Below are 15,156 nucleotides of genomic sequence, written 5' to 3' on the forward strand. Positions count from 1 at the left end.
ATCTGGGGCTCTGCAGGGCAAGGCTGGCCCAGTGGAGGGAGGGAGTCGGGCATAAAGGAGAGAGGACACTAGTCAAGCTTCCACTTCATGTAAACAAAGAGTGACCCTGCCCGGCCAATGACGGTCTTATGGAGGCGTGTGATTGTCGTGAGATGCTGCAGATCCTTACAGCTGGGATGCAGGGTCTCTGGGCTAGGACGGAGGCTGCTGGGTAGGAGGCCAGCAGGGCTCTGATGTGCAAACGGGTGCAGGGTTTGACCTGTATTCTCCCCAGGACAGGACAGCGGGGCATCCAGGGGTCCTGCCCACTGCAGGCCTGCGGTTCAGGAAATCACACAATTGCTGGTCTTGGCAGGACTGGGACTTGTTTTACCTGTGGAGACAAGGGACACAGGCAGGGGAGGGCGTAAGTGCAGTGCTCAGGGGACTTGCCTCCAGCCCCCCTCTCCTGTGCACTGCCCACACCCTAATTTGGGGCTGGGGTCACTGTCCCCCTCCCAAGCTGCTGATCTGGAAACAGGTCAGTAGGGCACCCAGGAAAGCAAAAGGAAAGATTCTTCTGTCCTGGCCGCCTCAGCAAGACCACCACTGGTGGGGACATGCAGGGGTCTGCCTTCTCCTGACCTCAGAGAGATGGGGGGAAGGATCCAGACCCCAAATCAACACCCACAATTAATGACTTCTAAGTCTTGCCAAGAGGCCGCTCCCCTGCAGCTATGCAGCTTAACAGCCTACAAAGCACAACCACAGTCGTTCTCTGGTCATCCTCAAGGGTGGCTGTGCCCTGAAAAGGCATCATCAGCCCTGTCTTACAGCTGAGGACGGGGCGCCACCAGCTCCCTGAGTCCGTTGGCACCAGAACCTGATCCTCCAAATCCAACCACAGCTTCCTCTACCATGCAGGCTGCCTAGGTTGGAGGAGGAAAAGCTTGTGCCTCCGTAAGGTCAGTAGGCTGACCAGGAGCCAGGCACCATGGCAGGGACCACACGCTTAGGGAGATAGTGTAAATGGATGGAGGGAACACATTTCATTGAGAGGAAAGAAGAGGGGGAGAAAGCTGTGTTCCTCCAGGCCGGAGAAACACAGTTCTGCTCTTCCCAGGCCACTTCCATCCATTCCCACTTCCTTTATAATTCCTGGCAAAGGCCAGGGGCTCCTGTAGTTGGGTTCCTGCTCTCAGACCTATCGAGTGAAGGGGGAGCTACACGCTGACACCCTGGGCCTGCCAGGGCAGCGTCAGCCGTTGGACCCACGTCCTCCTGGCGTGCAAGCTGTCCTTCTCCCAGGCGGAAGGTGCTGAGTTATTTCCTGCCAGTTCCTTTCTAGACTGCAAAGTTCATCTCCCTCATGCTCACACCACCTTCCCATATCACTTCAGCTGTGAATTTAATTAAGGTGGCGGCTGTCTCTTTTCCTGGGCTATTAGCAAGAGACACTAGACAAGGGACCCTTCGCCCTGCCCTGCTCCGTTAACCGCTGCTTGGGACTTCCTACAAGTCCTGCAGAGCTCTGAGGAGGTGGAAGGGGAGCCGATGAATGCGCCCTCTCCTCCCTGCAGGTGCCAAGGGTCAAGGAGCTGGGTCATCTTCCTCGGTGGTGCTCTGGCTGCCTCCGGGGCAGCTCTGAAGTGATTACATTCTGTGGTCCCACAGTCCCCTCCCTGCTGCAATGGACACACTGCCCCCACTTCCTCTCCTTAGTCGCTCTTTTTATTTGCTTGGCCCACTGAGCAGACGCCAGTTTCTCCCCAGAGGCAGCAGCATTTTGAAGGCAGGTAAGTGAAAGTGGCTCTGCCTGAGGCTGGGGTGTCAGAGGAACCTGCTTCCTAAGCCTGCGCACCCAGAGAAGGCTGGGGTGCCCACTCTCACACTCAGCTACGGCAGGATGAAAGCCTGGGGAGACCCTTTCTACTCAGAATTCATGTCTATGCCTCTGGCAGAGAAACCCTGTTAGGAGAAACTCTGTGTTTCGTCATTCCTTCAGGGCACAGGGATGGAACCCACCACTGTGGGTGTTCAGCAAGATGCTGAGGCGAATCAGACCTGCTCAGATTAACAGGAAAGAATCTAGGAACAGCAAAAAAATATTTTTATGAAGTATGTGTGGCAAGGGTGCCCAGAGGAGGCTTATGAGAAAGTCAAACTTCAAAGGGAGGTCACACAGGAGTGAGGCTGAAAGTAGGGTGGGCAGTGGGAGGAAACAGTAAAGGGGGGGCAGGGAGGGCATGACCTGGGGCAGGGAGAGAGGTAGGTGGGGACACTGACGTGACAGCCAGGCAAGGACCTCCAGGTTTCAGGGCTTTACATTCCCCTTTTCTGGAAGAGTCATCCCTGAATGTCCACCCAGCTCTCTCCCTCTGGTCATTCAGGTCTCCACCCAAATGCCCCGTTGGCAGAGAGGAGTTCCCCAGTCACCTTTTATACAAGGGTCACTGCCCTCCCGGGCCTCTCCCTGCAGTATTCACTCCATAATGGCAGGGCCACTGCTGGTTTTGCTCACTGCTGTACAAGGAATCTAGAACAGTGCCCACACAGAGCAGGCTGCAGAGACATGCATTGGTTGGATAAAATGAACGACAGCCAGTGGCAAGCTCCTTCAGGGAGCAACAACAGCAGCGTTCGCAGCATCAACAGATGTTGACTGGGTGCCATATGCACCGTCACTCACCCCGATAGTGACTGAGTCCTGGCTAGGCCTAGGAGAAACCAGAATGGCAGGGGGATTGTGACATCTGCCAATGAGAATAAGGACTCCTGCCTCTTCTCCAGAGCCAAGTGGGATCGGTCCCTGGGAGGAGACTCACTCGGCTCCCTTTACCTGTGCTGAGTGACCGGGCCCCTGGCTGGAATTGGTGCTCAAGCTTATAACACCGAACTACAGCCTCCAAACACCAGCTGGGACCTGACCCACACTCCTCAGGAGTGACACTGAATTTTGAAACTCTGCCTTGACCAAGACAGCTCTTGAGTACACTTACCATGGAACTGGGGGCCCCCAGGTCCCTTATGGAGCTCTGAGCCCCAGAAGCAGGTCCCCAACCTTCTATCCTGGACAGAGGCCCAGATTTGCAGGAGAGAGATCCAAGACCTCTAGCTCCAGGGAGGACACAGGCAATCCTGACGTCCCCAAGCCCAGGAGCCACATCACTGGAAGTCTGAGCACATTGCCAGACAGGGTATCCCATCCATGCATGAATTCGGGGAACCCAGGAGAGTTCTGGAAAAGCAACTGCCACTGGAATCACCTCCAAGAACTCAGAGAAGAAAAACACAGGCCCAGAGGACCTTGGGAGGTAGTGACCCAGAGGCACTCTGGAGCATAAATGACCACTCTCATCTTCCTGTCTGCTGGTGGGATAGCAGGGGGAGAATCAGTCACATATCCAGGCCTCTGGCCCTTCCAGCCCTTAAAGATGTAGGGAAATGTTGCCGACTCTACTTTCCGGACACAGCGTTAATGCTTTGTGCAAGGCCCTGGGAGGCAGGAGACCACGCTGCCTTTTCCTCACTGTGTGACCATGGACACAGGGGCTTGCCTCTTGTTTGTGAAATGATGTCATCAGACAGGGCGGTTGTAAGTTCTGTGCGAAAGCACTTAGAACCATGTCTACCCAGCACATGCCAGGGACTCAGCAAAAGTCTGCGCCTTTCTTCCGTCTCTTAACTGTGTTCAAGAGTGTTGGCCATTTCTCAGTGATTTCCCTGGGGGAGTTAGGAGGGGCTTCAGGACCACACCTGGGATGTCCTTCCCCAGCCTGGCAGCCCTGAGGTCAGGGCCTTGTCTGGGTACCACAGTAATCTGCTGCTCTGGGACCCCCTAGAGCAGGGCACTTGTTTAAAGTGCAGTTCCCTGAGCCCAGCCCTGGGGTCCAGACCCCTTAACTGCATTTTAACAAGGCTCTCCAGTGACAGCTGTTCCCTGAAGTTGGGATTTCTGCCCCAGAGGGCCTGTCCCAAGCTCCAGGATAGACACTCTGCAAAGGTGCTGAGCGCACCTAGCACAGGAGCAGGGTCTCAGCCCAGAGAAAATACCAGAAGGAAAAGGTGCTCAGCTTCCACCAGTAGAGGGGGCTGTGAGCCTTCAAACCACCAATCAGCGGCAGCTGGATCCCAGCCCTACAGGAAGGAATTTCCGAAGGTTCTCCCAAGGACCAAAACCACACTTGGGTTTGCAAAAATGTGGCGTGGTGTTTGATAACTATATTCTTCTTATCAGGCAATTTTACAGGCTGTCAGTGTTTAGCTTTTCTACTTCTCGCTCTTGCACCCACACTGTCAATCAGCTTAAGCTCTCCCTTGACAAGAAGGCAGCAGAGACAGAAAGGACAGAGTCAGAATCAGAGCTCGAAAGGACCTCGGAATCCCTCCATGGCTCAACCCCCCCCTCTTCTCGACCAGGAAACAGCCTGGGGAGGTAAAAGGATGTGTCCATGGTGTGGAGAGCAAGGTACTGGGAGCTGAGCTCTGTCGACGGCTGTTCTGGTGATGGTCTGAATGTTCACTGCAGGACAGGCAGCCTGGATGGGAGCCCTTAGGTAGCAGCAAAGTGAGCTCTTCCCAGACGACAGTTCCAAGCGCCAACTCTGGGGACCCCCATGCTATCAGGAACACGACCCTCTGGCACACAGAGTCCTAGCTTCCTAGTGCCGGAGCGGAGGCACTAAGACAGCCTCGTTGGAGGCCACGAAAAAGGGCTTTTGGGTACAGAAGTCCCTGCTTCTTGCCCTGCCTTTGAGGGGAGAGAGCAGCAGGGAGAGAGGTCTCCCTAGGGATTTGATTTTTAGGCCCTCAGGTAAGGGATGACTACTCAGGTGGGCAGAGGCAGTGCTGGTCAAGGCAACTCTGTGTTTCTTCTAAAGCGTGGAGGGGACCAGCATGACCTCACTGGGCACTCCTCCGACCTTCTGACTTTGTATGACTCTCGAGCTTGCTCTCCTCTCCCGCCCACTCTGGGTTCCGGGAGCTCAGGAGAGGCGCTTTCCAGGGCAGAGGCTCCTGGGCACCATGTGCAAACAATCACGCAGAGAGCAGCAGCAGTGGCAGCTTGTGACTGTCCAAGCCATCCAAGCAGGGGAACCCGATGCTGAGAGACTCACAGAAGGCAGCAGGAAGGGACAAGACAATGGGCCTTTTGTTTCTATGGAAACAGCACCTCAGGGTGAGGGGCTGACTGAAGAGAAAGCTTCCACTTCACCTCCATCAGGACTTGGGAAATGGCCCCCTTTGTGGTTGGGCTCACCCCTCCCCATCTCTTCCCTGCCAGATGTTCACCATGGCAACCCTTCCTCCAAACAAGAGGTGCAGAGCAGAGTAGCATCTGGTATTGAGGGAGGCAGGGAGCTCAGAGGGAGTGGGACCAGGACAGCCACCCCTCCCTGACGGGACACAGGCTGGGGCCTGAGTTTGAGTCCTGGACCCAGTACACTTACTATGCCCGGGACCACTCAATTCACCTCTCTGAGCTTCCACCTGCCACTGCCAAGGTTGTTGTGAGAGCCAAGTGGGAGAGAAGGCACCCAGTGAAGGACCTGACACATGAAGATGCTCAATAAATGCTTCCTGGCCAAACAGAGGCATACCACTGGTGCTTCTGCTCTGCCCAGATTCCCAGAGACTCCCAGGCCTGTCCTGACTTGAAGAAGCCCAGGCTGAGTGTGTCAGCCTCTGTAGCAGGACTGCAGAAGCACTCAAGCCACTCACTCAGGGCAAAGCGGGGCTATGGGGAATGCAGGAGTCCTGGAGTCCTCCGGCCCAGTCATCACTACCTGACCAGCCAGGGAGCCCACGCTCACTGCAGCAAAGCCCCACAGACACAGAGGGAGAAATCCCAACACGGAAATCCTTGCAACTCGGAGATGCCGATCTGAGTAAAGTACCAGCAGTAGCCCTGGCTGTCACCAGCAGCCTCCGGAAAGGCCATGCTGGAGACTGCTTCAGAGAAAGAGATAAAGGCCAGGACCTCTGGGGGATCCCAGAGAGACAGCAGAAAGATAACACTATCAGGAACAATCTCTCCCAGAGGCAAGCAGCATGGCAAACACCACTTATCAAATAAACAACAGGGAGGAACCAAGTCAAACTATTTACAACAGAAACAAGAAAAGTGTGTCAGGGCGTCAGTGGGGCACAGGTGAGGGTGGGGTGTGTTTGACCAGCTTAGATCCTGACCACAAGGAACAAGCTTTGCTAGAACAGGCCCTATACTCAGAGGCAGGGGTCGAGCCTTAGCCCTGCAACAACTCAGCTGCACTGTGCCTGTTTCTTCATTTACAAAGGGAAGACTTTCCAAGCCTGCAGCAGTAGTAATGGCAGCTCTCAGACTACTCCATACCCAGCACTGCTCTCAGCAACTCATGTCCTCAGAACAGCTGGGCAGCGCAGGCATGCTTCTCCCCTTTTAGAGAAGAGGAAACGGAAACTCAGACCTGCGGTGGCTGGCCCCAGACCGAGCAGAGTGGGACCTGAGGACTGTCAGACCCCAGAGAGCTCTGCTCTCTCCATGCAAGCAGTGGCCTTTCTGCAGAGGAGGCAAAGCTCACTGATCAGGGCCAGAGGCCTGGGGGGTCCTGGGCCTGAGGGGTGGGGGGAGCGGAACGCTCACCTGAGACGTTGGCACTGGAGCCGGCGCTGGGCCTCTTCCCCATCATAAACTTCACTTCAGCAGGGGACTCGTTGGACACGGAGCTGGTCATGCCGTTGGGCGCTGCTGGCCTTTTGTTCCGTCGACTGAACAACCTGTTGCTAAAGCGCTTGCTCTCCTTGGCCAGGGTGGCGTCCCCGTTGGCAGCTGCTCCCTTGCCATTTCGGTCAAGTGCCTCTCGGGGCTTCAGGTCCACGTGCAGGTGAGAGACCAACCTGCCATCCTGCTCCACCGGGGGCAGCACCTGCGGCAGCGTGACCAGGTCATTCAGGAAGTTCTCCAGGCGCCGGGCTGACTCACTGCCTCCGCTGCTCTCCTCCTGCCCTACTGGGTTGCCGCCAGCCTCCCGCTGCTGCCGGGCGGCCCAGCGCATCATCTCCCCGGGTGGGTGGCGGCTGCTGGACACCAGGGCATACTTGGGGTTGATAAGCTTGCGCGCCACAGTGGAGGAGTAGTTAAAGCCGAACCTGCCTGCACTTCCTCCCAGACCCAGCTGCTGGTTCAAGTTCACCTCGTCGGAGATGGCATACAGCTCCCGGAATTCCACATCAAAGGGCTCCACGTTCTGCCCTGTCAGGAGGAGGAGAAGGTTCCTGTCTATGTGGGAGGAACTCCAGGTGAACCTGGGAAGATAGGGACAGAAAAGCAAGACACATGTGCCCAGGCCGACGGCCTCACCCTGCCAGCAGCCCCTCGGCAAGGCCAACTCAATATCCCACTGCCCCCCGCCCCAGAATGACCTACCAAGGCCAGACGCCTTGCTGCCCCGGGAAGGCACCTCCTGGCCTTTGTGCTGGGGTGCTGTCCCTCCACTGAGCCCAATCCCCCTTTTTACCCCAGGTCTTGGCCTCAAATGCGGAAAGCAGGTAGTGGGTGAAAGGCAAGGACATGAGACGCCAGGCCTGGTTTCTACCCTGTGTGCCTGCTTTCAACCCTGTACAGTCAGAGTTATTATGAGGCTCAAGCGAAATAATGTGTATAAAACATTCAGCTCAGTAGCTGGCACAACATACATGTGTAATAAGTAGTTACTACAGCTGCTACTATTGTAAACATCATTCCATTCCTTATTGGCTCTTCCCTGAATTTTCTCGGGCACTTGGTTTCTGCAAAACCCCGTACTTGAACCATGTAAGAGGAGTTGCGCCACTTATTAATTGTTTCAGGTGCCCAGGTCTCTTTTCTGCACCTAGATTTTATTTCGTAAAAGGCAGACGCTACACAGATACAGTCTCTCACGTTCCTGGTAATTTAGTTCTGAATCAGAATTTGGGAGACCGCCTTCCATGCCACACCCTCACCTTTCTTTCCCAGATCTCGGACATTCTGCTTCCGGCTTGTCCCACCTAACAACTAGCCTCAAAATGCAACCATTTGCTGTAGACCATGAAAGGCAGGCTATGCTTATTGTCCTGTAAGAACTGACTCTCTTTCTGGAATGATCCAGTAGCTACAAAATTTGAGGGAAGGGACTGGCCGGAGGCTCTGCTTTACCGTCGGATCAGATCTTACCTCAAACTCGAGGCTCCAGTCCAGCATCTTCCTGAACAGGAACATTCATTACCATGAAAAAAGGCCACCTGGGCCCTTCCCTGACCTGGCCCAACTCACCTGTAAGACCCAGTGGCTACTTTTTCACCATCTATCATTAAGAACTTTGACGACAGGGTCCCCTTGACCTTCCCCATGGGCACAGAGAAGCCAACGCCCGTCACAGAGCGGACACGGATATTCTGTGAGAAGAGAAAGGCACTGTCACTGAGGTTGGGGCCTGCAAGGCTCTGAGCCAGGTCTCTGTGTGGTTAGAGGGGGAGCCCCCTCGTCCCTGAGACCCTGCCTGCTGTCTCCTGTCAGCACCAGACTCCACTGCCTATAGCCTTACAGGGAGAAGCCCACTTAGAGGGCAGGAGGAAGTCAGGAAATCTTGCTTTGGGTGTGGACAAGCTCGGGGTGGTTCCTGCCTGCTCGCAAAGCTCCCCAGAGGAGAAGCACAGCCTGACAGTGACTGCAGGCTGAGCACACCAGGATTGGCCCAGAGCTGCCTCCTTAGGCTCAGCAGCTTGGGACAAAATACAAGCTGGGAGTATGATTCAGGGTTATCAGTTCACAAGGCAAGGTTTCAGACAGAAGGAAAGGGGTGGAGGTGTGAGCCCGTGAACTGGGTGGGGCCAGGGAAAGGGGCAGAGGCAGTCTCTGTCTCGTCTCCTGCCACCCCCTACCCCCCCAGAGGTACAACATACCCGGACGCGGAACTCATTGAGCTCCAGGCCCCGACACATCTCCAGGAAGCACTTCACGCCGGCCTCATCCAGGATGACATACACAGGGACCCAGCGCTTGCAGGCAGCGTCCACGATGTCTTGGAAGATGTCGCCATCGGTGAACAGGTCCATGACCACAGCGATGACCTGGATGGGGAGGGGCACACGGTGACACACACCTACAGGAAAGTCAAAACCCCATCTGCACCTCTCCTGGCTTCTCCATATCCCCACCCTCCTCTGAGCACATCTGAGCCCAGGAGATGGGCTGTGGGCCCTGGGAAATGCTGCAGGGTGCAGGCCATCCAGACAATCCTCCTCCGCCCACCCTGAGGGTTTGCCAGCAGCTCTTCAGAAGCTGTACCAGGGGAGAGCTAGGAGGCCGAGGACAGCTGGTGTCCTACGGAGACAAAGAGGCTCAAGAAGATACAATCACCGAGGCGCATGGAATGGACTTATTTCCACAAGTGCAGATCTGCTCAAACGCCACTTTCTCTGCATGGGCTTTGCTCTCCCTGCAGTTTCCCTAAGAGCAAAGCCCTGTGCTTTCCAGGCAGCGCTCCAGCGAGCTCGGGCTCCCTGGCCTCAGGTGTCCGGGACGTCCCACTCCATCCTCACATCCTTGCTTTCCAAAAGTCGGTCCTGATTATCCGTGCTGGAAGGCATGGTCTTTTGCAGCCTGAGGTACATCTGCCTTCCTGACCTTAGCTTCCTCCATTTTCCTACACAAACCTTCCTCTGCTCCGTGCAAGGGTTTTCTTGTTGGCCCCAAGTACTGTGTACAAGGTACAGAGGAAAAGGCATGCTTTGAGGGTGGGGGGCGGGCGTGGGGGTGTCACAGACATCTGGTCATGACCATTTTCCATTTATGTGACCTTTGACAAGTCACTTAATCTTAATGAGCCTCTGTTGCCTTATCTGTACTTTGTGGAGATACCCTGTACTTTCCCCATTGGGATTAGAGATAACATCTGTGAAGCATCAAACATGATGCCTGGTACGGAGTGAGTCCTCAGTACACAGAGCAGCTGCTGGCTCTGCTGGTTCGTGGTCACTGAAAGCCTGACCTCTGAAGTCAGGCAGACCAGGCCTGGGACACCACCTCACCGCTGACTCGCTAGAGCCCGTTTCCTTGGCAGCAAAGTGGAGCTAACATTAGCACCTATCTGTGAGGATTGAGAGAGGTAAGCTGTGAAAGCACTTAGCACAGTGCCTGGCGCTCAGTTAGTAGTGCCCTCCATCTGCATCACCATCACCACCATCACCTTCACCTTCACACGTGTGCCCTACCATCATTGCTCCTGCCTCTAAAGAACCCCACACCATTTACACAATAATATTTAAGGCTCTTCTTAGCTCCTACATTTAATAATCATTCATACACCTAACATTTACTGAGCCCCCGAGGCAGAGGGAGGACCTACAGAAAAATAAATTGTAATCCGTAACTTCAAGGGGTTAACCCAGTTGGAAAAATAAGACATTTGTACAAAATAACTAAGACACAAGATAAAATGATATAAATGCCGTAAGAGATGCACAAATGACAAGCGATGTGAGGTCGGGGTAGGGGTAGGAGGTAGGGCGAAGACGAGGAGGGATGGAGGGAGACCGATGGACTATTTCCAGCCAGGGGAGAACAGGAAAGGCTTCAGTGAGGAGGCTGAAACCTCATGAATGGCAGCCTGAGGCAACATGAGAAATGAACAGAGGAAAACCGAGCAGGGAACTGGGCAGGGCTGCCGTGCGTGGGCACACAGGCTGTGCACTGCCCATGGGCACTGGGCTGAGGGGCGAGTGGGAACTGTGCCGCCTAAGGAAGGCACACATTAGTCTAATCTGCACACAGGTGCCACATGGGCTAGCAGGGGCCTAGAAGGTAGGTGGGCATTTCAGGCAAAGAGCACAGCACAAACAAAGGCACGGAGGACAGGGATTAGCCTGCACTGGACACTTTGAATGTGCCTCACATTGTTCCACGTGCTTTAGGCAAATTTTCTCATTTGATCTTCACAACGAGGAAGATTGTTATTCCCATTTTACAGATGAGGAAGTAAATGCAAAAGGGGAAAAGTGACGTGTTCAAAGTCACCAGCATGCAGCAGAGCAGGGACTTGAACTCAGGTCTGTCTCACTCCAGAGTCTTCATTTCACTGCATCATACTGGCTCACAGAGATGGGATAGCTGTTAAGGTATTTTAGAAACATCAAATAAAAAACCGACTTTTTAAAGAGACTAACCAAGATAGACAAACTTCTAGCAAGACTGACAAAAAAACAGAGGAGTTACAAATAAAATACTGAGTGAAAAAAAAGAGAAATAACTACAGACACATTTACTTTTTAAGAAATTTACTTTTTAAGAAATTCTTACTATTTAAGAAATAGTAAAAATGGTAAAAAGAATATTAGGTCCTTTTACACATTGATGAATTTGAAAATAAAAATGACATGGATAAGTCATTAAAAGTAAATTAAACATAATACAACATAATCAAGTAAGGTTTGTCCTAGGGATGTAAAAATGATTCAATATCAGAAAATGTATCATTTTAATTTATAACATTTATGGGTCAAGGAGGGGAAATCATATATTATCTTAATAGGTTTTGAAAAGTATTTCATAACACTAGATCCCCATTTGTGATTAAGATTCTCCAAAAAAATTGGAATAGAAGGGACCTTCCTTAACTTGGTAAAAGCTATCTACTAAAAACCCACCTGCAGCATACTTAACAGAGAAACTTTAGATGCAATCCTTTTAAGTTTCAAACAAGTCAAAAATACTCATTATTAACACGGCTTTTTAACAAAGTATTGGAGGTCCTGACCTGTGCAATACGACAAGAAAGGAATTAAGAGATAGAAGCATTAGAAGAGACAAAACTACCACTATTTGAGACAATGTTTTCATAGAAAACCCAGTAGAATGCAGGGAAAAATCATTAGAATTAATAGGAGAATTCAGCAAGATTGTCAGATACATGAAAAACTTGCAAAAACCTATAGCATTCTTCTACTACAGCAATAACCAACTAGAAAAAAAAGTAGAAAATAAGATCCATTCAAAATTATAATTTAAGCACATAGTATTAAGGAATTAATAACTTTATGGAGAAATTTATAAAACTCCATTGAAAGACCTTTTAAAATATGTGAATGAAGAGATAAATCATGGTCATGGATAACATGACTTATTTAATAGTTTAAAAATCCAATTCTCCTCATACTAATAAAATCCAACGTAAGTCCATTGAAAGTTCAGTAACTTTTTTTGGAGCAACACAAATACTTTTAAGATGTGAGGAAGAATAAATATAACAGCTAAGTCAATTTTGAAAAAAGAAAAGCTGAAAGGGGACACTTGTCCTACCAGACAGTGAGACACACTGCAGAGCTCTGGTAGTAAGAACTGTGGTACTGCAGTAGGAAGGAACTGACAAACAGACCCATGTAACAGAATGGAGAGGCCAGAAACATATGTACCTGCACATATATGTAAAACTGGAAGTCTGACAGAGGTAGAATCCCAGCTCAGTGGAGAAAGGATGCTGTTTAGTAGATGCTATTGGGACAACTGGTTTTCTATATAAAAAAAATAAAGTGGATCCGTACATCACACCACATATAAAGGTGAATTTCAGGTAGGGTAAATACCTACATGTGAAAGATAGAAGAACTGATGAAATGTAGGAAAATATCTTCATGATGACATAGGGAAGAAAGGATTTCTTAAGATTCCAAACGCACAAAGCATAAGGCAAGCAAAAATTTTTTTTTTCTTTTGCAAGCAAAATTTTAAAAAGATGCATTTGACAAATTAGGGATTTTCTGTTCAAAGAAAGACGCCACAGACAAAGTAACTGACAGGGAGAAGAGAATCTGCAATGTCCACAATTAGAAGGAATTAATAATGTACACAGGATTCCTGCAAATCGGCAAGAAAAAGACAGAAAGCTAACTAGAAAAATGGGCAAAGGATATGGATAGGCAATTCCTAGAGGAGATACCTGAATAGCTAATAAGTATATAAAGAGAAGTACGTAAAGAGAAAAATTCAAATTAAAGCAAAGAAATGAAAAAGGGGAACCCTTCCGTATTCACTGCTGGTTGGAGGAAGCACTGAAGCAGCTATTCCTCACAGCAAGGGACAGAGTTTAATGGATGTAAGGGTAGCAAAGAGTTTGCCACAATCTTTGATGGACGTCTCTAGAAAAATGGGTATGAACGATGTGAGGAATGTACACGACAGAGCAGCCGACAGAAGAAGTGAACTACATAGTTCCATGTGCAGAACTTGGACAGTTCTTTCTAACATGGATAGTTTGATTTAAAATGTTAGAGGGCACGATCTGGAGCCTAGTACCAAATATGTAAATAACAGCACACTACACAAAATAACACTGCCTGTTTTTCAAGGGTACAGACATGTGCAAGGACACACACTGAATCCATTAGGTGGCTGCTTATGGAAGGAGACAGGAGAAAGAAGAAAGTAAAATAAGAGGTGCCTTCCATGGATTGATGAGGACAAGTGGACCATGAACTGAGGTTCACAATCAGCTCTGCAGTTGAGGTCCAAAACAAACAAACAAACAAACAAACAAACAAATAGGCAGTTGGCCTGGAACAGTAGGTACGGGGTAGGTAAGACAGGGTTGGGGCTGTATCCGGGAACAGCTTGCCAGGGTCTAGCCAGGCTCCTGATTTCTTATCTCCCAAGGGCTGTCTGAGGCTGGGTCCATCGTTTGCTCATTTCCTAACTCTCCAGTGTCCAGCTTAAAATCAAATATCAATATATTGCTGAGGGTTGCTTGGCTGGTTCTGGGAGGGGCTTCTGGATTTACACTCTTTCTTTTGTTTTGTGGAAAAAAAGAGCAAGCAGGGAGCCGACACCCTGCCCCCAACTGAGAAAGATGTTATGTGAGAGGATCACAAACTGGAGGGGAGAGAGGAGTCCTGAGGGCCCCCACTTTCAGACGGCTTGAGGTAGCCATCTGTGTCACTGCCAATTAAACAGTGAAATAACTGTAGTAGGAGAAAAAAAATCAATTGCTCGCTGACTCCTGCAATCTGGTTGTGGAGGAGAAGTGATAATTACCCTCCTCTTTGGTCTCAGAGGGCCCCGCGTGAGCCCAAGCCACTCCCTCTGCCGGGGTGTTTAATGTGCCATGTGAGCCTCCTGCCAAACCTACCTTCCAGGCTCCCTGCGTCAGTGGAAAATCAGGTTTTAAAAGAAGGACTCAGTGGCAGGCTCAGAACCCGGGGAGACAGATTTGGTCAGGAGCGAACAGTCGCCCCCTCCGCCCTGTGGACAGGCTTCCTGTATCCTTCAACTGCTTACCCACTGACGTGCACACTGGGGAGAGGGGTTAATTCGAGGTGGCAGGAGTTGTGGGAAGCTGTGGCGGGCGCTGGCCAAGAGGCTCTGATGCTGTACCACTTCTCATCGGTGTTTGCTTAGCTTCACATCTGCGGCTCTGCTATCCTGCCACCGTGGGAGGGGCGGCAGGGTGGGCTAGGGAGCCTCCGGACGCCCCTCGTCATTCACCTTGAATTAAACTGCCAGCTTTCCGATTCTCTTTCTCCATTCCTTAATTACCATTAGGCAACAACAATAAGAACAGGACCCTACCTTCCCCACACACTCCATGGCGGCTCCCCTAGCACAGCCTCGACTGGCACCCCTGCTGTGTTTGGATGACCGACTGGCTCTCACCCCTCAGAGCCTGCTCACCAGCCTCCCCCCCCTTACCCCCACCTCCCCAATCAGCAACCTCTCAGTCATCCTGACAAGGAGCCCCAGTCCACTGGCCTCGCCCTTCTCCCCACTGACCAAATCCAATGGGTCACGGAGTCCAGCAGGTCTTACCCCCTCCATGGACCTTCTCTGGGTCACCTCCTTTCTGTTCCCACTGCACGGCTGCCCTAGCTTGGGCACCCGTCATTTCTTACAGAATTTCTGGAATAGCTTCCTCACTGGTCTCTCCCACCACATCTCTTTGTTCCAATTCATTCTCCACAGCAGCGATGCCCCCAAACCAGAGACTGATGAACCAGTGGGACCCACAGCCCTTACGAGAGGTCCAAACCCTGAAGTTGGCATTTGAAGGGCCCCCTCTCCAGCTTCATCTTGGGCCATCACATCTCTGCCCCTCGTGCTCAGCCGTGCAGAGTGACCTACAGTTACCCTAACATGGGCTTCCCAGCACTACTGGCCTTTGGGGGCCAGTAACTGTTGTGGGCTGTCCTTGC

General features: G+C 51.5%; 1 protein-coding gene across 1 annotated transcript in view; it reads right to left on the minus strand.

The window, feature by feature from the left end:
- Positions 1–323: 323 nt before the first annotated feature.
- The window catches only part of FAM83F (family with sequence similarity 83 member F), a gene marked incomplete at both ends in the record, with an annotated part of 28,110 nt that continues 13,277 nt past the window's right edge, over positions 324–15,156 (minus strand). The window contains 4 exons of the mRNA XM_081059977.1: positions 324–373; positions 6,602–7,263; positions 8,252–8,373; positions 8,881–9,048. Coding sequence (XP_080916103.1) covers positions 324–373; positions 6,602–7,263; positions 8,252–8,373; positions 8,881–9,048 — 1,002 coding nt within the window. The remainder of the gene's footprint in view (positions 374–6,601; positions 7,264–8,251; positions 8,374–8,880; positions 9,049–15,156) is intronic.

The sequence above is a fragment of the Rhinolophus hipposideros genome (assembly GCF_964194185.1).
Source record: "Rhinolophus hipposideros genome assembly, chromosome: 9".
In the NCBI taxonomy this organism is placed as follows: domain Eukaryota; kingdom Metazoa; phylum Chordata; class Mammalia; order Chiroptera; family Rhinolophidae; genus Rhinolophus; species Rhinolophus hipposideros.